The sequence below is a fragment of the Pristis pectinata genome, chromosome 27 (assembly GCF_009764475.1).
Source record: "Pristis pectinata isolate sPriPec2 chromosome 27, sPriPec2.1.pri, whole genome shotgun sequence".
In the NCBI taxonomy this organism is placed as follows: Eukaryota; Metazoa; Chordata; class Chondrichthyes; order Rhinopristiformes; family Pristidae; genus Pristis; species Pristis pectinata.
In genome coordinates, this window is record NC_067431.1 from 6,925,887 (window position 1) to 6,950,593 (window position 24,707).

The 24,707-nt window shown below is 39.4% G+C and overlaps 1 protein-coding gene across 1 annotated transcript in view; it reads left to right on the plus strand.

Moving 5' to 3' along the window:
* pde9ab (phosphodiesterase 9ab) overlaps positions 1-24,707 on the plus strand; it is a 65,840-nt gene that overhangs the window by 34,615 nt on the left and 6,518 nt on the right. The window contains exons 7-14 of the mRNA XM_052039691.1: positions 9,293-9,367; positions 10,765-10,851; positions 15,589-15,693; positions 17,267-17,349; positions 21,005-21,161; positions 22,646-22,759; positions 23,163-23,267; positions 24,520-24,648. Coding sequence (XP_051895651.1) covers positions 9,293-9,367; positions 10,765-10,851; positions 15,589-15,693; positions 17,267-17,349; positions 21,005-21,161; positions 22,646-22,759; positions 23,163-23,267; positions 24,520-24,648 — 855 coding nt within the window. The remainder of the gene's footprint in view (positions 1-9,292; positions 9,368-10,764; positions 10,852-15,588; positions 15,694-17,266; positions 17,350-21,004; positions 21,162-22,645; positions 22,760-23,162; positions 23,268-24,519; positions 24,649-24,707) is intronic.

Genomic DNA, 24,707 nt, shown 5'->3' on the forward strand with positions numbered 1-24,707 from the left:
TCGGGCACAATTAGTGTAAAAATGGGTAGTTGATGGCCAGCATGGACTTGGTGGGCAGAAGGGCCTGTTTCCATGCTGTATCTCTCTCTAACTCTATAACAATGGTGCAGGGCATGGACTTTCACTTTCTCCTCCTTCCCCTTTGTCTTCTCCCTTTCCTCTGGCTTTTTAAATTTTTTTAAAATGTTATTTACAGCGTGGTAACAGGCCCTTCTGGCCCAACGAGTCCGCGCCGCCCACTTTAAACCCAAATTAACCTACCCGTATGCTTTTGCAACGTGGGAGGAAACCGGAGCACCCGGAGGAAACCCACGCAGACACGGGGAGAAGGTACAAACTCCTTACAGACAGCGACGGGAATCGAACCCCGATCGCTGGTGCTGTAATAGCGTTGCACTAACCGCTAGGCTACCGTGCCATCTCCTCCCTCCAGAGTCTCCTTTTACTTCTCTGCTCCATCCAGCATCCCCTCTGACTCCTCCTGCCCCACTGGTTTCTCCTTCACTGGGTAGGAGGACCTCCTGCCTCCAAAAATATCATGCAAAGACAAAATAAAGGATATAGGGCATATATTGATGCAATTGCACAGATATCTGTGAGGTTGTGATCTGCTGGGGGACTCAGTAGAGACCTTGTCCTCAGAGTGAAGCAATGGAGTTCATACCTCAAAGATTTTCACCCCACCTACTCACCCAGCTCTCTGCAGATCTGCAGATCTCTGTCTATCTGTCTCAATATGGTTAACATGTGTTTGATGAGATGCTGCCCTCTGTGGGTCCCCCTACATAATGTGTCACCTCCCTCCTATTCCTGCTGACACTTCCCTATACAGCGAAGATAAAGGACATTGGTAGGCTTGTGTTTTCATTTGACTGCTCTAGTGCTGTGAGGATTGTGGTGCTGAAATGTGTGAGCGTGTAATGGGGGAATATTGGTGTGGCGATGGTGTGCTATTTTGTCTCCGTGTGTGTGTGTTAGTGTAAGAGCCTCATTATACGGCTTTACATACCAAACCTTAACGTCAAATCTTGAAACTACTTGTGGCATTGCTTCTTGGTGTGGGGGTTGTTGGTGTGACCACCCCCAGCCACCTCCTCCCAAGTTCTCCTCATGTCACTGCCACATCTCCTGGGCCTTTGGAGCACTGGACCTCTCTCCCTTTCCCCTTCAGTCCATCTGTCGATCCTTGCCTCCATTCTATATATAGTGCTGCCGTATCAGCTTGCTGGGGAGTGTGTCTTTAAGGGGAGACTCCTCCCACTTATCTCCTTGTGGGATTGGTGTTAAGCAAAGTGCTTGAAGTCTGTTGAGTTGCATGCCTTGTAATGCAGTCCTATTTTACTGCAATTCTGAGTGAAAAAAGCCTTAGCCTTAGCTTTTTTCAAGTTGTTTTAGGTCAATTTGCTCTTTGCTTTTGTGGGAAGATTTATGAGCATTAACTATGTACATAGCACCCGGTTAGCACATCAGATGTGCGAAAGTCCAATTTCTAAGCATCAATCTTATGTTATCCCGTGGACATCAAATGTAATTGTGAAATTATATTCTCAGCAGAAGTATATTCAAACCAATTCACATTCAAGTTTCACCTTGCCCACCTCCTTCATTTGCTGAGACCACTAACCAATCCAGTGTCCATTTTGTTGGGCATGGAATTACTTCTCAACATCCCCCTTGCATTGTTCCTGACTAAAGTGGAGGACAGACGAGCCTTGGAGATGATGATGAGAATGTCAAGAATGTGAGGTTTCCACTTTTGGAAGGATAGAAAATCAGATTATTATTTACAAGGTTTGAGGTGTCTGAATGTGAGTGTCCACACAGTTCTGCGTGTCTTTGTAGAAGAAGTACAGAAAGTTAGCAGGCGGAAATGGCAAATAAGTAGAAAGGCAATTGGGGTATTGGTCTTTCTTGCAAGGAGGATGGAGTACAAAAATAGTTACGTTTTACTATAATTGTACAGGATCTTAGTCAGACCACACCTAGAATCCCATGCTTACAGCTTTAATCTTCATATATTTAGCCTTGAAGGCAGTGCCAAGATGGTTCAGTGAATTGATTCTAAATATGGAAGGGTTATCTTATGGTAGGTAGCCTTACTGAAGTAGATACAATTCTGAACAGGATTGACAGGATAGATGCTGAATGGATGCTTTCTCTTGTGGGAAGGGGGAGGGGATAGAACTAGGGGCATAGTCTCAGGATAAGGAAGTCGTCCCTTTAAGATCGAGATGAGGAGAAATTCCTCCTCTCAATAGTTTGTGAAATGTTGAAGTCTCTATCCCAGCTGTGAAAATTGCTTCATGAAGCATATTCAATGCTCAGGCAGAGTTTTAGTCTGAAGGGAATCAAAGGATATGGGGATTAGGCAGGAAAGTAGAGATGAGACCAAGATATGATTAGTCATGATCTTACTGAATGGTGGAGTAGGCTTGAAGGACCTCCATGGTCTCCACTTGCTCCTATTTGTTTTGTTCTTAAGTTTTATTGATACCCCACTGCTCCTCCTTGGCCAATAGTTGTCATCTTCCTTGCTAGCAATGTTGAAATTAGAAATTTCCGCATCAGTAATTGTACTGTTTATGTGCTTGTGTATATTTGTGTTGTCTGACTTTCACAGTGACATACTGCATAGAGGCCATGAAGCTCAGATGTCTTACACCCTGCCTTTTTCAGCACACTAAGCAATTGCTTTTAACCTGTGCCTTCTGCTTATGGATTGGCCTTGTAGTCTAGGATGCAAGAATCTTAGAATGTACTTGGAAACTAAGGATTATATTGCATTTTATATTAACTGCTGGCAAAATTCCATGCTTTATATACAGGGGATTGGCCAAATGCTTGTATATCTACACATTAAAGTTAACAGGGAATATCCAGATAGAGGGAAAAGATAATTAAGTGGTAAAATGTCCACCCTACAGCCTGCATCACAGAAAACATACTCTTTAAATAAAAATGCAATTCACTGTTTCCTTTTCATTTGTTCAATGATTCTCATTCTTAGAAAAGCTTCTAAAGTTTCTTATTAATTTGTAAACACATCCTACTGAAAATTTATTATTGATAATGAAGAAATATATTCTAATTGATACACTGATGTGCACAGTTCAATTAAAAAGTAGAATTACTGCCGCACACTTTATATGTGGTTTAGATTAAGGAGGTCTTTATTTATAGATCTGAAGAATTCTTATTGAGAGAGTTATTATGTTAAAACTACATTGAAAATCAAATGCAGACAGTGTGTCATTCTGAATTTAAATGCAGCTTTTAATTGAAATTTGTACCTTTGTTAATACATTGTCCAATAGAGCCATGGCTGCAGGAATATCTTTTTGAACTCTACCTCACAACAGAAGAGTTTATAAATTGGAAGAGGCCTGTAGACTCCAAACATACATCTCAATCACACCTTCTGAATAAATGACCCAATCATTCTTTTATCAGAAGAAAGCATTGTTTGAAAAATTACCATCCACTCGATGATATCAGTAAATTATTCGACCAATTTATGATCATGTGAATGAAATAATTTCATCTTAATTAATTTTAAATAATATCCCTTCGTCTTTGAATACTTTCCTGTTACGTTTCACTTTACAGTTTCTGAGAGAATGTGATGGTTGATGTCTTCTAATTTCCAATATAAATTCTTCTTTTAATTTTGCTGAACAAAATAGAATCACCTTTACTCTTCACTTGTACATACACTCAAAAGTAATAACATCCTTTGCCAGAATAGAATCCAGTATATTGGATAGGGAATCTGATGAATCCCTTATACAACAATAAAACAACCAGCCTGATCTGTATTTTTTGCCTTTACCATAGTCCTCTGCCATTAATTCAAAGCCACTGATTTTGAATTATCTGGTATTTTTGATTTAATATTAACTGCCTCTTTGTTGTTTAGTTTAAACTATTGAATAATTCCATTCTTTAAATGCAAAAATATAATTCATTAGTTTCTTATTAATTTTTAATCTAACACACAATGTACCCTCATTAAGACAGGGCAGCTAAAGACCAGACTGACAGCTTGGAATGTACCCCTCTACTTCAAGCCCATTAGAGCCAGGTTAATTGCCCCCTTCACTTTTCCAATTGAGTTAAGCACCCAACGAACTAAAGCTTTTTTTCTGGTCTGAAATAGAAACAGAAAATTCTGGAAATGCTCAACAGCATCTTTGGAGAGAAAGATAAGAGTCAACTTCTCATGAAAGGTTACAGTCTTCAAAAATATCTCAGTTTCTCGCCACAGGTGCAGCCTTGACCTGCTGACTATTTCTGGCATTCTGTTCTTATTTCAGATTTCCAGAATCTACAAGTTTTTTCCTTTTCAATGATCTTTCTGGGATCTGTGGAACTCTGGATAAGGAGTGTGTGTGTGTGTGTGTGTGTGTGTGTGTGTGTGTGTGTGTGATTGTTACAGCATAGATGGCCATTTGGCCCATCGAGGCTGTGCACATCTCTGTGCATCAATTTAATCAGTCCCATTCCTCCCACAATTTTCTACAGCTCTGCTATTGTTTCACTTTCAAATATTTACCTAATTCCCTTTGGGAAATCATGATTAAAGCCCCCACCGCATTCTCGGGCAGTGTGCTCCAGATCCAAAAAAATTCAATGCGAGAAACATTTTGCCTAATGCTGTCCCTGGAACAGTTATCAATCATGTTCAACCTGCCCTCTGGTCCCTTGTCCCTCAGCTACTGTGAACAGTTCTCTGCAACCCATCTAAAGCCAAGAAGATCTTATATAGGTCTATTAAATATTCTCTTAACATATTCTACTCCAGGAAGAACAATGCAAGATTCTCCAGTCTATTTTTCACCCCTGTGACCATTACAGTAAAGGGTTGCTGTTCTGGTAGGAGGAGGTTTGAAAGCCTATGATGTTCTGGAAAAGTAGGCTTGTTCTTCTGAAAACAAAGGCTCAAATCCTAAAAGTACTTGTGCTCTATGGCACAGATTTGTTTCTGAAATGATGATCTAATGTTCCAGAAGGATAGGTTGTTGGGTCAGGATGGATAGGTTGCGGGTCTGCAGCTGCTGGAATAAAATTCATGTAATGGAAAGACCACGAAGCACATATCATTGTTCCTGTACTTGTTACACTGAATCTCCTGAGTGGGCACACTTAAACATCCCATCCAATTTTATCTCCACTTAAGCAAAATCAGGGAAACTACCTGAATGACATAGGATCCTCCTCGTTTGATTTTGTCCTACTTACTGTATCTAGTGAAGCAAAATAGCCAATACCAAAGTGAAGCTATGTTTGAAGTAGACAGCACATGAAATGGACCAAAGTCAAAATCTGATTTTCTGCCTACCCATCTTCTTCCTTTAGACAAGCATGATATTTAGTATGTACTGAAGTTCTTAGGAGGCTTGCTGCTTTTATTTAGAGAAATTTAATCTCCAGTTTAGAACCAGCGCAAAAGTCATCCTCTCTATGTCTTCAAAAGTGATTGAGCTATAAAAGTCAGAAGGCTGCAGCAGAAAGCATGATTATTTTTCTTTTTTAAGGTTTATTTTTCATGCTAGTTATTGTTCAGATCCCTATCATCTAATCTATCAGGCCTTGTATTGTTCCTCCTGCATCCTCCGTATAGAATCCCAGATAAACCAGAGACCCGTTTCCTTGGAGTCTAACTCAGCCTGAGCCTTCCAGCTCAGTCAACGATGCTTGAAGCAGCTTTGTCGACACACGGGTGTTTGCAAAATTAGTGAGTGACTTTGCTGGTCTGCCACCTACCAATCTAAGTGCCAGCAGTCATTGGCAGTAAGTGCTAGTGGGTGGGTCAGATGTTCCATCTCATTATAGCAGAGTTTTTGATTGATGTTTGGCAAGGATCTAGGTTGATATTCTGGAAATGTGTGATACAAAAGACCAAAGGCCATTTTTCATTATAAACCATATTGGCCTCTTATCAAGAGCATGAATGAAAAAGAATTGTAAAGAAGGGATTGGCAATGAAAATGTACAAGAAAACTATGCAAATTCATCCTTTCTAAACATTTGCAAGTTTCTCAATATTCTAAAAGTTACTACATTCATCAAGTCACCGTCTGAGCTCAACTGATAACATAGAAAGAATACACAATAGCATCCAACTTGAAAAGTCAACCTTTGAAGGGAAAAATAGTGTTTCTTGCTACTTTTTTCTGACTTTTGTAACCCAAACACTTCCCAAGGCAGAGGTAGGATCAATTTTATTTTGGCTCTAATCTGGAGATTAAATTTTTCTAAACAAAAAAAAATAGCCTCCAAAGAACCTTGGTATGTATCTAATGAGTAGTTGTTAGTATAGATGAAAATTATTAGTGTCCATTCAAGTTTCCTTCAAGCTAAATGAATGCACTGAGACTCATGAGAATTAAACCGAAGCTGTTTTTGCCTTTATAAAGCTCTTTACATCTTTTTCATTCTGTTTCTCACCTTCCCTCTGATTCAAACATGGCTCATTGTGTGCCTGTCACTGTGCTTAAAGGTCTCTCTGTGGACTCAGACGTTGACCTTCAGCAAGTTACTTTCAGTAGGCAAAAAGGGAGGCAAAAAGTCTGTTTAAATTCTTTGTCAGTGCATTCACTTTGGTTGAAGGAAATACTAACTGGCACTGATAGTTCACTCCTAGACCAGCACACAAGGGGTTAAATCAAGTGCTGACAAACTGGATGATATCGTGTATATTCTTTATGTTATCATTGAGCTCAGACAGTGACTGTTGATAAATATACTAACTTTCAAAGTATCGAGAAATTTGGTTTAGAAAGGATGAGATTGCATAGTTTTCTCAGACATTTCCACTGCCAATCCCTTTTTGACAATTCTTTTTCACCCATGATTTTAACATGAGGCCAATATGGTTTACAATGAAAAAAAGGCCTTCTGCATCACATGCTTCCAGAGTATCAACCTCAATGAACACCAATTATACACTCTTCAATAATGGACTGGAAGGTCCGACACACCCACCAGCATTTACTGCCATGACTGCTACAAGGTCAGAAGGTGGCCAGACTGGCAGTCACTTGCCAAATGGGAGTAGGAATCCCACTTGCTAATTTTCTTTCAGGTCCAAGATCTCACTCAGCATGCAAAATTTAGTCTGATTCTCAAGTGCAAGTGAGGGAGTGCTGCAGAATCGGAGGTGCCCTCTTTCAGCTATGACGTGAAACAAGCCCCATCTGTTCTCTGAGGTGGATGTATAACATTATTTCGTGAAAAAGGCAGAAATGTTATCTGCAGAATTTTGAGTCAGGCTTATCCATCACTTGGCCATCGATTCATTATTCAAATTGTTTTTGTGGGATCTTGATGGCTGTCATGTATTCCTCCATAAGGACTACGACTGCGCTTTAAAAGCATGGACAGCCTGTAAACATTTTGGTATTTCCTGAAATGGGTGTGAAAGGTGCCAGATAAATCCATTCTTTTGTTGATTCACTGTTCAGCAAATTAAAATGAATCATTATTTCTAGCCCACACGTAGGCAATGTCTCTGATCTGCAAATTCACTACCAAAGGTTCCACGTTGCCCAATCTAACTAAAACCACAATATTATTGATCAATATCAAATCATTTGATTTGTCTTTTGAACATTCACTGTTCATAGTACTGCCACCCCATGGATTCTGAAGGTACTGATCTACTCCTCCCACAAGCACTACATAATTCAAATCTAAAATCACTTCACAAAATATATATTAAGAAATAAAATCATAGTTAGATACTCCTTTCACAGAACTGTAGAATAACTATTGTGGCCATGCACACCACAGTGGCTGTACTGACTCTTTAGCAGAGCTTGTCAATCATTTGCAATTTACTCTCTTTCCAAAGCCCTGTATATTTTTCTTTCAAATATTTATGTAATTACATTTTGAATATAGGTTCTTAATTTATTTTCTAGACCCTTCTTGGTGTACACCACTATGTATATAAAAATATTTTCCTCATCAATTAATCACCTTAAATCTATATCCACTGGCTGCTGACTATTCTGCCGCACATACACAGTCACTTTTCTGTCTCAACATTTCCTTAGTTCTCTATCTGAGATTCAGTGAACAAGACATTGAGAAACAGACATTCCATTAACTTAACTGGGAAGACCCAAAAAGTGGATTTGAATCCAGAATGCCTGTGTCATTTTCCAGATCTTCACTGCACGTTTGAAATTGGTGAGTCCATTTCGAATACTAGAAGCTGTGTAAGCTTGGCTGCACATCACACTGCACAGAATAGAGTTTTTTTTGGCAGTGTGATATTTTATAAATTAGCTACGGTTGGAAGTGTGTTGCATTCTGTGCTTAATTCTCGAAATGAGTTCCCTTCTACCTTGCAAGGCTGTGGAATGCTCATTCTTTGAATGCACCCTGTATCTCAAGCACTTCTGAAACTGCTATATCCTAATTCATGCTAAGTCCTGTTGAACCATCAACCCTGCATCCATTGACCTATGTTGCCTCCCAGTTCCCCGTTACCTCAATTTCAAAGTTTTCTTCCATATCTTCACATCCCTTCCCCTTTTCTGTAACTCTTTAACTTCCTCCTGCCCTGCAATTCTCCGAAAGCACAAACAGTGCGTTTAACCTATTAAAATGCTCCATGATATTTCACAGCACTATGAATTAAAAATTTGGCATTGTGCTTTGGAAGAAAATGTTGCAAGCACTAGGTTTTTGGGAGTATTTTCAAGAGGAGAGAGAGGGATAGAGGTGGAGAGATTTAGGGAAGGAATTTACGAACTTTGCATCTAGGAAATGAAGGATTCATGAGAGGCCACATTCTGGTTTGCTCTCCTTGATACAATTGGTGATTCACCTTAAGCTGCAACTCAGTCACTAGTTTAAAAGCTACCACACATTCTGTTTCACAGTTGTATGTTCCATTCACTTTAGTAAGTGGATACAGCACCAGAGACCTGGGTTCGATTCCGGCCACTGTCTGTAAGGAGTTTGTACGTTCTCCCTGTGTCTGTGTGGGTTTCCTCCGGGTGCTCCGGTTTCCTCCCACATTCCAAAGGTGTATAGGTTAGGAAGTTGTGGGAATGTTATGTTGGCGCCGGAAGCATGGCAACATTTGTAGGCTGCCCCCAGGACACTCCACGCAAAAAGACGTATTTCACTGCGTGTTTCGATGTGCATATGACTAATAAAGATATCTTATCTTATCTTATATACAATGACATGCCTGTGTGCAATGCTGTGAATCGTAGCTTGCTGGAGAAAGTGATTGCTGACCAAGTGACTTTATAATGTCTGTTCTCTGCTTTGACAGTATACTCTATCCCAGGAGACCATTGAAGCACTGAAGAAACCAACATTTGATGTCTGGCACTGGGAGTACAATGAGGTACCATGAAGCTGCCTTACCTGGACACTGCCAGCCACCAGTAAAGTAGTGGCAGATCACTGAGTTAAAATGAAAATGTTCAAAACTTTAGTTAGGCCACAGTAGGAGTATTGTGTGCTGTTCTGGTCACCACATTACAGGAAGGATGTGGAGGCTTTGGAGAGAGTGCAGAAGAAGTTCAACAGGATAATGCCTGGATTAGAGGGTATCATCTATAAGGAAAGGTTCGACAAATTTGAATTGTTTTCTCTGGAATGTTGGAGGCTGAGGGGAGACCTGACCGAAGTATATAAAATTGTGAGAGGCATAGATAGGACAGATAGACAGAGTTTTTTTTCCCAGGGTGGCAATGTCAAATGCTGGAGGGCATATCTTTAAAGCGAGAGGGGGAAAGTTTAAAGAACATTTGTAAGGCAAGCATTTTTACACAGAGTGTAGTAGGTGCCTGGAGCACACTGACAGGAGAGGTGGTGGAAGCAAAGTCAAAGTCAAGTTTATTGTCATATGCACAAGTCCATGTATGCACAGGTGCAATGAAAAGCTTACCTGCAGCAGCACCACAGGCACATAGCATCAGAAAAGCAGCATTCACAACAAAAACATAAATTGAACATAAATTATACACAATTTTTACAAGAAAAAACACAATGAGAACAAAGAAAAGTCCATTTTAGTGCAAAGTGATCAGAGTGGTCACAGTGTTGCTAAATTATAGTGGTGATTAGGTCTCTTCCCACAGATATGGTCTAATCTGCTGAGTATTTCCAGCATTTTCTGTAATTATGATAGGTTCAGTCCTGACGTCAACTTGTCCATCACTTTCCCTTCCAAAACCAATAGGAAAGTAAATAGCCACTTGCATTGACTTTGAGGAAAGAAATTTTATTATAACTAACGAGCAAAAATGTTTAAAGAAAGGAATTAAAACTCCTTTAACTGACTGTGATCCTGAGTTGTCCATATCAGCATCCTTGAGCAGAGATTGGTCCTTAAATTCTGAAAACGCTAGAGCAAGCTTGAAGGGTTGGCTACTCTGCTAGAGGTGAATGTCATCTCCATCATAACCTCTGCAACAGCACTGTCAGAGACACCTTCAGGGAATGCAAGGAGGCTTTTAATTTTGCTGCAGTTCTCAAGTAGTAGAAGATGACCTCTGATAGCACCATCACGATTAGAAATCAACTAGAAATGGTAAAGAAGGCTCTCACTGGTGTGACTGACCTAACAAGCATTGTCGGAGGTATTGTACAATCATATTTGCATGATACCTTTGTTTGGTTTAACCGTATTTTGAATGTCTCCAATGAATACTAGGTTTGGGAATCCATAAACACAGTTATAGCATATCGTATGGGGCACACAAATGTGTCGTAACTATATTTTATAATTATTGGCAGATGCTCAGCTGTCTTGAGTACATGTACCATGACCTTGGACTGGTAGAAGAGTTCAACATGAATCCCATCATACTAAAACGTTGGCTGGTAAGTTTGCTGCTTTTAAGGCAAAGTTGATATTTATTGGTATTTTACGACATTATAGGTTGGAACAGACATGGAGCCAGAGATACATAAAGGCAGACAAAACTCTCCTCATCAATATATCACACATAAGCACTGTCTGCTTTAATTGCTATTCCATTTTGATAGAACAATGCAAGCAGAGCGTGACATTACTCTGTCTGCCTGATCTGACAGGAAGAAGCTGATGGAGGAGATATGCAAGTCTCAAACGGCACAAAGCTTCCACTGCATTGGGAAGGCCAGAAGGGAAAGGTGGAAAAAATTGAAAGCTTACCCAATGGAAAATCATTTCTCATTTCTCATTTCTCATTTCTATGGCCTGGGTTAAATTCCACTCCAAATGTTTAGCTGTCAGGACTGCATGGGTTTAGGTAAATGAAATTATTGGAGTTGAAGGAGGTTCTCCCTACTGCAGAAAACACCATTGTGTGTGTTAAGGAATTCAGCATGTAACTGGGTCAGCCACTAACTACCCATCTGCAAAAGCTATTACACTGAAGAGGAATGAAGTGGAAGTACTCAGCAGGTCAGGCAGCACTTGTGGAGATAGAGATAAAAATTAATGTTTCAGGCAATGACTTCATCAGGATTAGAAAAAGTTAGCAATTAAACATGTTTTAAATTGCAGAGAAACAAAAATCTTTAAATCTTTTGTTGGTTATTTGATTGTAACATTTTGTTTCCTCCAATGCTGGGTCTTTGTTGAACCATTATCTTTGTGGAAGTCTGAGACTTTATCCTTTAAGTTATTTAGGTATTCCATAATGTTGCATTACTGCAGCACAAGGAGGGCAATAGATTTCCTTCCCTCACATGGAATGGAGTTCAATAGCTCTGTTTATAAACCCTAATCGTAGCCACCCTCACATCAGTGAACGTTTTCACCTACCACCTGATTACATTGGTTCCGGAGGAAATTAATCATGCACAGTAAATCAATGTAGATATGGGTCAATTAAATAGCTAGTCACGGGCCCATTATAGATCAGACAATGATTGAGACAAAGAGTTCACATGAAGCTTATACTCCATTACTTGACTGGGCATATTGATTAATCCTACAGATTTTTCAAGGTCGCTGCCTTCATTGCTTGTTAACCTGCACATTTCATTACACATTCAAAGCCAACCTGTTGAAAGACTGTGAATATTATGAACAATTGTGAAAGGGCATCCATAAACACAGGTGCAATGACCAAAACTAATGTACTGGATCATACCTTTATTTATAGGATTATCTCAGAGAGTTCTCCTGAAGAAGCTCATCCTGCATTGATTTTATTTGTGGGTCACTTTGCATAGGTGGTCTATATTTGAGTGGTCATGAGCAGAAGCTGAATGCCTGCACACAGTTTGATGATCTTCTCCAACCACAGGCGATGCAACAACTGCCCCTTCACATCTTCCCTTCCCACCATCCAGAGATACAAACAGACTTTCCAGGTGGAGCAACGATTCACTTGCATTCTTCCAAACGAGTGTACTGCATTCGGTGTTCACAATGTGGCCTCCTCTACATTGGAGAAACCAAATAAAAGAGTCACCCTGAACTTTAAGTAATTCACTCTTTTTTCTGTATCAGAGCTGGCCATTTCTGCCTATCATCCATCTGTGATTTTGATTCATCTTTCTCTGGCCTGCTGGGCATGTCCCATAGTTACAATTAGCTTTTCATAACCGTCAAAGAAATATAATCTGAGTTTAACTTCCACATTAACTCTTTCAATGCCACTCTAATAGTTCCTAATTCCTTTTCATCTGCCCATTCTTCCCCACTACTGAAAATTGTTTTCTCTCCTTCCCTCTCAGACTTGAAACATTGGCGCACTTTCTCCTTCCACAGATGCTTCCCAACTTGCTTGGTGTTTCCAGTATTTTCTGTTTTTATTTTGATCTTCCAGCATCTGCAGTTCTGATTTTTGAGGATGCCTCTGTTGTGGCATAGATGCATTGTTTCAGCTTTTGATTGAGTGGTACAATGGAGTTTAAAGGAGACCTGGTCATGAGCACTTGAAAATGTCCAGATTGGTATTGGTATTGGTTTATTATTATCACTTGTACCGAGGTACAATGAAAAACTTGTCTTGCATACTGTTTGTACAGATCAGTTCATTACACAGTGCAGTTACATTGAGTTATATTAAGGGTAATGAGTAGATCTGTAGAGAGCAGCTTGCAACGAGTCGCCACGCTCCGTCGCCATCTTGCTTGGTTACCAACATGATGTGACCAGAGCACTGCCCCTTGGTTCCATGGCAGTAGATATGCATCAGATGTGTGGATTATTATACTTGTGTTGGCTATCAGGTGTGTTCTGACAGCATGTACATGGAGGGCTTCCCTTCCGTAACATCAGGTGCAGCCCTCCCCTGTTTCTTCTCCTCCTGCTGACCTTCTGGTTCCTCTTGGTCCTCTAGCCGGACTCCCTTGGGCAAGGGCTCTGCTGCGAGTTGTGCTAGGGGCAGAAAATGATGAAGGATAAAAAGCCAAAAAGTAGCAGATGCTGGAAATCTGAAATAAAAACAGGGAATACTGGAACCAGCATTTGTGTGAAATACTGACGAAAGTATGAAATACAGTTTAGGGTGGCAAAGTGGCACAGCTAGTAGAGCGGCTGCCTCACAGCCCCAGTGACCCGGGTTCAATCCTGACCTCGGGTGCTGTCTGTGTGGAGTTTGCATGTTCTCCCTGTGACTGTGTGGGTTTCCTTTAGGTGCTGGGTTTCTTTTCCACATCCCAAAGATGAGCGGGTTGGTAGGTTAATTGGCCGCTGTAAATTGTCGCTAATATGGAGGTCGGTGATAGAATCTGGGGGGAATTGATGAGAATGGAGCGAGGATAAAAATGGGATGAATGTAGGATTAATGTAAATGAGTGGTTGATGGTCAGTGCAGGCTTGGTGGCCAAAGGGGCTGTTTCCAAGCTGCATGACTCCATGACTTGTGAGTACTGCTACAGTCAGTGGCATCTCATCTTGTACACCAATGGCATGGTGTGCACAGTGTAAATTGTAGAGGCCCTCGTTACGATGCTAGACTATGGTTAACTCTTATTCCCCCAAGATCCAGTTATAGGGCTGTGGCACTCCTGAAAAATGATAAGCAAGAGCAACTGCCTAAGAATAATGGAGATGTGTGAGCTTCTTGGATAGTTGTCATGGGTCACAAGGAAGTTTTACTCATTGTGAACGACACCCCGGGTGCTGAAGGAGTCAAAGCTCTTCTGGATCACGAACAGCTCCAGTTCTGAAGGGATGTCCAAACTGCTACACATGTAAGCATCATAAGCCATGTGAACCTTAGGGAAGCCTGCAGAACAAAGCCACACAACCAGTCAGGGTCATCATCTCTGCTGAAGGAAAATTAGGGGAAATACCTTGTCTTGAATGCAGAACATCAGTGATGTCTCTAGTGCTGCAACAAGCAGCAAACTGCAAGGTAGAGTGTAGATCATTCACAGCAAGCCGGAATGACCCAAACATTAGGAAATTGAGTGTGACACTGACCTTGACCTCAGCTGGCAGAGAACAGCACAGTGTGAATTGGAGGTTTGTCCACAGATGGATATCTATCTTCGTGACAATTGCTTTAGTAAACAATGTTTGGAGACAATGCTCCTCAGATTGGGTTGAAGTAGGAGAGTGTGTCTGCAAAGTCCTTTGGGGATCTGGATTGTGAATGTCAATACTTCTAGGGTTCCCAACCTTGTCAGTAGCACCTCTGATACTTATCCTGCTGCTCTAAATCCTCCAGCTGAAGCAACAGGAGCCCCAAGCTAGCACCCAAGGAAAAGGTGTTTCAACTGTTCAAATGGTGGTATAGCTCAGTAGAAGTCTCTGTGCTCAATAGAAGCAGGTTCCAGACTGAGTACTCAGCGTTCTGCAATGATAGTGAGAATGGCCCTTTAAAGGATAAAGCTGCAGACCAAGCTCACAGGCAGAGTTGTGCTGAGTGTCCAACAACTAATGCCATTCTGAACAATGTGACTTAATTTCACTTGAAAACACTTAAATGAGGAACAATGTCATTAGATGTGCTGCCGAAAGTGTGATTTCCAAGAGAAAGAGCGCAGATGAATTCCTGGTGTGAAATGAAATGACCCAGAAAATGCTGTTATTGCATTGACTCTATTAACTATCGATTTGCATTCACAGAGTGCCAAAAAGAATAGTTGTGCAATTGAATTTCTAGGACATAATATTTTAAACAAGTGTACTTTTAGAATCATACTGTTTGGAATTCAGCCATTGTGCCTCTGTCTATTCTTTGAAAGAGCTACCCATTTAATCTTACTTCTTCATCGTTGGTGATGAAACTATTAGAAATAGGAACAGAAGGAGGTCATTCGGCCCCTCTACCTTGCACTGCCATCCTATAAGATCATGGCTAATCCGATTTTCCTCATCCACTTCCCAGCTTCTCCCCATTAACATTGATTTCCTGACTCATTCAGAACCTATCTTTCTCAGTGTTGAATATATTCAAGGATTTAGCTTCCACAGCTTTCTGAGGCAAGGAACTCTGACAACCTCACAACCCTGTGAGAAAAGAAATTCTTCTTCATCTCAGTCTTTATTCTCAGACTCTGCCCTCTGATCACAGCCCTGACAATCTCTCCTCTGTTTCTATCCAATTCCCTTTGAAAAGTTCTGACTTGTTTATGACTTATAATTGGGCCTATTTTGTATTGTATATCCAGCTCAGCATTCAGGAGAACTACCGAAACAATCCATTCCACAACTTCCGGCATTGCTTCTGCGTAACACAGATGATGTATGGTATGATCCATCTGTGTGAGCTGCAGGTGAGTGAAGATCGACAACTAGCCTGCACTCTGGCATAACCACATCCACTGACTGTATTTTCTTCTTTCTGGTCACATGCTTGGAAAAAAATGTACATGGTAAATCCAGCCCCTGTTGTATCTATTTATAAGTAAAATAAGGGACTTACACCTACCTTGTGATAAAGCCTGCTTCCCGTTAAGGGGCTCAAATGGAATAGTGGACACGGTGAAATGAAATAAAAATAAATGAGATTATATTGCCAATAAACACAAAAAGGAATTCATAAAAAAACTATTTACTTGATGAATGTTTAAAATGTGGAACTTGGTACCACAAGGAGTGGCTGAAGGGAAAAAGAAGTAATTTTTGGGGGGAAAAGGAAATCAAGATATTGGGAAGTAAGGACTATGAGGATATATTGATCGGGTTAGATGCAGCTGGATGAGGGAAGGTTTGTGTGAGGCATTATCTCCAACAAAGACCACTTGCTATGGAGTTTGGAGCATTGCTTCAACAATTAAAATTACCTACAACAATTATAAATAATAAAATTTGCATGTACTAATTGAGCCAAACTGGTTCTGCCATTCTGATTCAAAAATTTCAGCACACTTTCTTTCATTAATCAGTAAGAAGCAAAGAAGCAACATCTAGAAACTTGAGGGAAAGATTGAGAAGCATTAAATTATAGAAGCTGTAAAACTGAAATAAAAAAAACAGAAAATGACAGAAACTCTCAGCTGGTCAGTTAGCATCTGTGGAAAGAGAAACAAAGTTAAATTTTACAGATTGATGGCCTTTCCACGGATGCTCTCCTGACTTGCAAGGTTTCCCGTATCTTCTCTTAGTAGTCAGGACAGAGGATTACAGCTACATGTAAACTTTAGACTGTATCAATACTCAAGTGGAAGTATGAGCAATCTGTAGTGGCCATTTTCATTTTTGCATAAAAGTGAATTGGCACAATTATTCAGCCAGACCTTCGCTTCTGGAACCAAACATTAATCTAATAACAAAGTATGGAGTCATACCTCATGAAGCGCTCTTTCAAAAGTGGCACATCAACTAGCTGTATTTAATCCTGTGTACCTTTCAAATAACAAATTCTTAATACCTGTGCTTTGATATTTGCTTTTACCAATTTACTTTTATAATATATCAGACATATTGCTATTTTGTTCCAACTGTAGGCAATTCATTGGCTGTCCAACTAGGCTGCCTATATTGAAATAAAGGGATTTTTTTCCAAGAGAATTGCATTCAGAAACCCAGTCATGGATGGAGCTTTTGAGTAGAAATATAACTATGCACGCATGCATGGTGGCATGTTTACTCAATGGTCTGTGTGTTCAATGGTGCACCAATTCCTTTGCATCAGTATTGTTATCAGTGTTTTGAATGGATCTGCAATATAAACAACTCCATCAGTTTGTGGCATTTATTCTACTGTCTGAGTTCAGATGGAAGGCATCTTCAGTCCCTGTGCCTTGCCCGGAGGTGAATCTTGATTCCTGAGGAGATAAAATAAGCTTTCAGTTTTCTATGCTATCCAGTAACTGTGTTAACTTTGTTGTCACTGCATGTGAACAGGAGAGACTTACTCCAATAGATCTAGTGATTTTAATGACTGGAGCCATTTGTCATGACCTGGATCACCCTGGATACAACAATGCGTGAGTTTGAATGTTTTATGATTATAAAATAACAATCTGTAGCTGCTGGTGAGCTACTTCAATAGGAATTCACTTAACTTGAGGAAAATTGTCCAACTATTGAGAGCTGTATTTTCTGCATTACACTGGGAATGATTGAATAGTAAATTCCACAAAGACATGTAGATTGAACACAGAGTTGTAGACATTGAAGCTCCCAAATTCAACAGTGTACTGCACATTGAGCTGTATGGATTAATACACTGAGCAATCATCTACCTGGATTAAACAATGTAAGTATTAGAAATGGAAGCAGTTGGTTAGACAGGTCTTTGAGTCTACTCTGCCATTCAATGATTATAGATGAACTTTCTCACCTGATTCGCACATCCTTGTTTTTCTTAGTGCCCAAAATTCCATTGTTCTCAGTCCTGAATGTACTCAACGGCTGAGCACACATTGGGGTAGAGGATTCCAGGCTTAAAATTTTTTGTTCCAAGAGATCTCTCCTCATTTTAGCCTTAAAATGTCAACTCCTTAACCTTGATATTTTCATAGTTCTAGGCTTTCCATGCTGAGAAAACAGCCTATCATTACCTACACTCTTGAGTTTTCCAATTTTTTTACACACAATTTAATATCTTATTTTAAATTCCACTGAATATAGGTCAGTCTACTCAATCTTTGCTCATAATTCAGCCTTCTCACCCCAGGAATCTGGTATTGAAACTCTTCCAGCACAAATATATCCTTCCCTGGGTAAAGACATTACTCCAGTTGTGCCCATATCAAAGCTCTGTATAAGGGCCATGAGATTTGCTCTTATACTTCAATACCCTTTCAATAAAGGTAGCATAGCATTGACCTTCTGTGATTGGTGTATGACACTTAAATTCCCCTGTGTCAAAGAACTTACCAGTGTTCCACCTTTGAAAAAATATTCTACTTTTCCATTCTTCCTACTAAAGTGAATAATCTCACACTTAACCACATAATTTTACATGTTCCACTTTCTTGCCCAATCACTTAACTGGTCCAGATTCCTTTGCTGATGCAGACTTCTCCCCACCTCTTACTTTTCCAGATATTTTACATCATAAGCAAACTTGGAAATGTTGGATATAGACATATGGTGAGACCATATGGTGAGGCTTGGTGAGACCCAAGCATTGTTCCTTGTAATAATATCCTAGTTACACACTGCCTTCCTGAAAATAAGTCTTTCACTCCTATACTTTCCATCTGTAAGCTAATTCTCAATCAATGTCATACTTACATGTAATTTGATCTGTAATAACTTACCTTGTAGTAACTTATTGAATGCTTTCTGAAAATTTGCATATACTACATCCACTGGTATACAGTGCTAGTTATACTTTCAGATGCCTCCAACACATCTGTCACATAGAGCATGTATATTTTCTGTAAATTGTGCACAAGTAAATTCCACAAAATTGAATAAACTATGTCTAATCATATTATGATTTTTCCCACACCCTATGGTCATATCCTTCATTGAAGATTCTAGAATTTCACTACAATTGATGACAGAGTAAATGATCTATAATTCTGTATTTTCTCTTTTACAGTATATCTTCCAACCATGTTGTTTATTCTAGAATAAGGAAAATTCTTGAGGATCAAAATAAAGGCATTTACTTTCCTCAAACCAGCTCTTTTAGGAGAGAGACAAGAGACTGCAGATGCTGGGATCTGGAGCTAAAAACAAACTGTTGGAGGAACTCAGCAGGTCAAGCAGCATTTGTGGAGTAGAGGGATAGTTCACGCTTTGGGTCAACACCCCGCATCAGGACTCAATATAACGTGCCTCTTTATCTCACAGTTTCTGACATACTGTGGGTCCTGACGCAGCATCTCCACCTGAAATATTGACAATCCCTTTCCCTCTACAGATGCTGTTTGACCTGCTGAGTTCCTCCAGCAATTTGTTTTTGCTCTTTTAAAACTAACATATGCTTTAAGATCCAGGCAAAGTATTGAATTTTAATCTTAATACTTTGTATATTTTTTTAAGAATATAAACTATTCTTAATTGGTTTCCCACACTTTCTAATGTGTTTTATGCCCTTTATTGTGAAGACAAGCATTGAATACTAATTTTCCTTCCTTTCCGTTTCCCTACTCCTCACTAAATTTTATTTCCCCCTTCTGGATCCAAAATACTGACATGTACTTCTGATAACCTTTTTACATAGTTATTAAAGCTTTCACATGTTTTTCATATATTGCTAGTTTACCCATACATTTTGTTTTCTTATTCTTAATTTAATTCCTCATTCTTTGCTGATTTTCAAAACCCTTCTCTCCTCATGCTTACTACCCTTCTGGCCATGTTATAAACCTTCTAATCTAGAAGTAACTTTAATGTTTCCAGTTGACCATGTTGTATATTTTTGTTGGCAGTCATTTGGTTTCTCAACTGAATATGCATTTGTTGTGAATTATAAGTAATTTCTTTAATTGTTTTCCATTGTTTAACATGGAGTAACCTTGATATAAAGTGCCTCATTATTATCACAGTTTGCAATATACCATGGGTATTAACATGTCCCCCAAGAAAGAAATTAGGTAAATATTAGTTTTACTTATATTCCGGGTAGCTTATAATGCAGGTGTTAACACTTTTCCCCTGATATTTGTGTTATATCAAGTCTTCCCTGTATCCCAGTCTACCCAACCCAGCTCAACACTCATTCCTTATGTAATTAGTTTTAAAAAGTTAAGACTCTAATTTATATGCATAACCACATCCCTCTCAAACTTAATATGAAATTCTGTCATATTGTGACCACTCTTCACCAAAGAAGATGTACAATAAAATAACTCCATATTATTACACATGCTCGGTCTAAAATAATCTGTTCCAAATTGATTTCTTTAGATATTCTTCCTAGAAAACATTTTGAATGTACTTTGTGATCTTGCCCTCAAAACTAATTTAGCCAGTTTAACTTGCCCAGTCTACATAAAAAATTAAAATCCCAAAGAATTATTGTATTCTTCTTGTTATGTGATTTCTTTTCAGATGCCTTTGAACTATGCCCATCAGTATTTCCTGCCCTTTGTCATTTCATAGCTCCACTCAAATTAATTCCATAACCTAATTTTCTAGACTAAGATTTGTTTTCACTACTGCCTTTTTTAAATACTTTATTATAAAAGCTATCCTAATTCCTATTTTACCTCTTTTCTAAAATCAACCAGTTACTAAACAAACCTATTTGCCTCTATTTTTGCCATTAATTCATCTAATTCATAGCGTACTGATTTTTAACTTCGAACTAATTTTCTTTGATGTGGCTTTGGTTGCCTATGTCCTAATTACCATAGTTAAACTCTGTGCATTTTGCTGATTCAAATTACTTGATCTGACACTGTTCTACAAGGTTGGCTTGAATTTTCCCTTTAGACTCAAGGGAAGTTGTATGAATTGCATGGACAATGTATCAGACAAAGTTGCTGTATGTGCTGAACATGTTTCTTCTGCTACATAGCCATAGACCTATAAAGTCGATAAAATCAAATCTACTTATGAATGCATCTTAAAGTTTAGCTCAGGAGCTGATGGCAATGTAGTCTGTGTTTGAGGCATTACTTACACATTAACGGTGAAACCTTAAGCAAAGTCGGTGTCTCTTTTCCAAATATTGTTCAGGTATCAGATCAATGCCCGCACTGAGCTTGCTGTCCGATACAATGACATTTCCCCACTGGAGAATCATCACTGTGCTGTCGCCTTCCAGATACTGTCTCAGCCAGAGTGCAACATTTTCGCCAATGTAGATCCAGATGTCTTTAAACAGATCAGACAGGTAAGAGGTCACAATAATTAGTGATATATTGTAAATCCAAAGTTTACAAGCAAATAAAGATGACAGATAGGCTCACTTCTTGCAAATCCTTCTAGTTTTTGCTGTATGTAGTGAAATCCATTCTTTACGTAACCTTAATCATTCAGTCTGTTTCTATGCATCTGGATTTCATTTCATGACTTTTTCATTATTATCCACTACACATTCATTGTTGTCTTTTAATCTAAGTTTGCTTTCTGCAAGATCTCAGTATTTTATTGTTTGTGAAGCTGAGCAATAAAACATACATGCTTGCGGTCGTTGGGATGGTTCAACATGTCGCTCTGTTCCAGATTAAACCCAAGTTTGGTGCTGAGGAAGCATTAAAGATGAGATCACAGGCTGTGGGAGGGTGGGAATGGGGAACAGGAATCAGAGATAGCAGAGATGGGGTTGGATCTTCCCCAAGTAGGGGATGGAAATTCCAGGAGTTCGGGAGCCTGGAGGGAGATCCTCACTGAGAATTGGGGCTGTGAAGGTGTCTTCACTGACGACCGGAGCCAGGAATGTTTTTGGGGCCTTGGGGGAATTGTTGGGTCAGTGGCATGGGCAAGTTGGAGAGTTGTCGGATTGGCAGAGGAGAATATTTGTGGATTGGAGAGGTATCAAAGTGTTATGGAAGCAGGACCATTGGGAAACATAGAGAACATAGAGGCTGGGCCTCACAGAGTCAGGGTTGAGATTTGGGATGTCGGGGTGGGAGTGGTCTCTCCTGGAACAACTTTGTCCAATTTGCAATGCTCTGAAAAGGGAGCTTGAGTGTTTAACACTATCCTGTGTGCTACTGACCCATAACTTGTCAACCGTGCAAGGTGGACTTGTGTGGGAAGAACCCAATCAAATGTCCTACCTACGAATGGTTGTTATTGTGTTTCACTTTAAGATAGTCAATTTTCAATTGCATAATATTAAAAAAAGCAGTGTTATATGAGTGAATTTCTAGACTATAATGCAACAAATAAACCGCTGGAGGAACTCAGTGGATTCAACAGCATCTGTGGGGGGGGGAAAAGAATTGTCAACTTTTCCGGTCGAAACACTGCACCAAGACAGACACGAAACATTGACAATTCCTTTCCCCCAACAGATGTTGGTTGACCCACTAGGTTCCTGCAGCAGATTGTTTGTTGCTCTAGATTTCAGCATCTGCAGTCTCTTGTGTTTCCATTCTAGATAGTCGTATTTTGTTAGGTCAGTTTATTAAGGGATATTGATCAAAGGCAGGTATATTTGAATGTACATGAGTAAATTGAGTTGTTGGGCAGATCAGAATTATTCTAACTAAATGGCTGACCAGGTTCGAGAAATTGAGCATTTTATGTTCTTTCTCACTGTTTCAAGGAAAAATCTACTGTAACAAATTCTTTGATCACATGATCACAGATGAGGAAGGCCAAGTTATTGTTTTCTAACACTCCCTGTCTATTCTTCTGCTTTCCCTAAAGGGAATTATTACACTTATTCTAGCCACTGACATGGCTCGACATGGAGAGATACTGGACTCATTCAAACCAAAGGTTGATACTTTCGACTTCTTGAATGAAGAACATAAAATGAGTGTAAGTAAAGAATCTTCAGAGGAAAGATTAGTCCTTTTAGTTTGTAACTTAAGTGTTACTGGTGTAGAAATTCCTTCTTACTTTTTACTGGTGCTGAAAAAGTATTGGAGGCTACAATTTAAAATGTCCTATGAGGATGGAAAACTTCAGTTGCACAGTTCTCAAAATAGAGTAAAGGCACAGGGTGTCACTTTCAACACGCACTTTTTATTGACCTGCTTACACAGTATTAACTGAAGATGCACATTTTACATGGAAATTCTGCACCTCTGGTGTATGAAAAATAATGGTCTGAAGAGAGCTGAAAGTTGAGTAAGGGAGAAGACTATTGAAGTCAAGGCTATGGACAATGCAGAAATGTATGATTAAACTCATAGAAGTATAAGTCTCTTCTTTTCCTCAGCTGAAAATGCTCCTTATCAAATGCTGCGATATTTCCAATGAAGTGCGGCCAACAGAAGTAGCAGACCCTTGGGTTGACTGTTTGCTTGAAGAGTACTTTACACAGGTGAAAGTAATTGTTATCCTCTTGCAAAATGTGGAATTGTTTTCTTTTATTGAGAAATTTTTAATGGACTGACAATGACATGGAGGCACTAACAAACTCATGCAGTTGTGGAGGCAGAGGCTGTATTCCCTACCTGATAGCATCTTCAGGGCCCATTACATTTTGTTTCAAGAAGAAAGCCCACCATTGCATTCACAGGGCATCTGTTAATAGGCAAAGCTGAGGAGTAGGCACTCGCCTCCTTGAACTTCACCCTTCTAGTAGCTTCCTCTTTTGTTATAGTGTCTGGTTTCCTTTCAGCTTCCATGTTTTTGTCTTTACTACCACATCTGGCATATTGCTCCAAACACTTATCATGCTTCAAGTAAATTGGTTCATCTAATTATCAGTTTTGAAATTAAAATCCAACAGCATTGGCTATATCAGCTCAGTACCTCCTTGTTGACAAGTTCAAGGCCCAGCACTTAAGTAGTAATCTGTCATTTTCTTTCAAACACTTCAGACATCTTTGCTTTCAGTAAAGCCAATGACCACTTATTCTATACCTTTGTAAATTACATTCAGCTACCATCTTTGTGATATCCCTGGACGAGCACAACTTTTTCCAGTCCATCCTGCAGATTATTTGTCTGACTTTACGTGAGATTCATAGAAAAAGATGAAGCCATCCTAATGTTTATCCTCCATCCTAATCTCTTAATATTCTCCCTTTTCTGACCACATCTGGAGGTACTTTAACAATTTAAATTATCATTCTTCTTCTGTCACCATTTCTTTCATTGCTCCAATTACATTGCTTCGTTACTTTCCTGGTTGTCTCTTCCAGGAATGTACTTTTGGCATTCCTCTCCAAAAATTGGTCAAAACGTGTTAGTATTTTTGTGATTGATTTGATGTTTGGATTAGAGTAAACATTGCTGATATTTCTTCTTTGGTTCAAACTCAGATTTGGCTCTGAAACCCAAATACAGTTAGAATGAAGAGATGTGTAATGCTTGTATTAAGATTACATCCTAAACTAAGGTTCAAACGGGGTCATATTGAGATTCAAATTGAAGTTATGGGTTGAGACTGTTTTGGGTTAGATCATGATAGATCAAAGTTTACTTGGTTTAAGGGTAGAAGTTTATAGTCAGCTTCATATTTAAAATTAACTGCATCAAAGCTTGTCATGAGAATTCCTTCCCTTAAGCAAAACTTAAATTCTTTCTTAAAGCACACCTATAATATTGTTACCGATGTTCAAATGCAGAGCGACAGAGAGAAATCTGAAGGCCTCCCTGTAGCCCCGTTCATGGACCGGGATAAGGTTACCAAGCCCACAGCACAGATTGGTTTCATCAAGTTTGTTCTCATACCAACATTTGAAACACTGATGAAGGTAAGTTAAATCATAGATACAAAAGTGTCTATCACCTCTGTCAAAGAGATGGGTGGCAA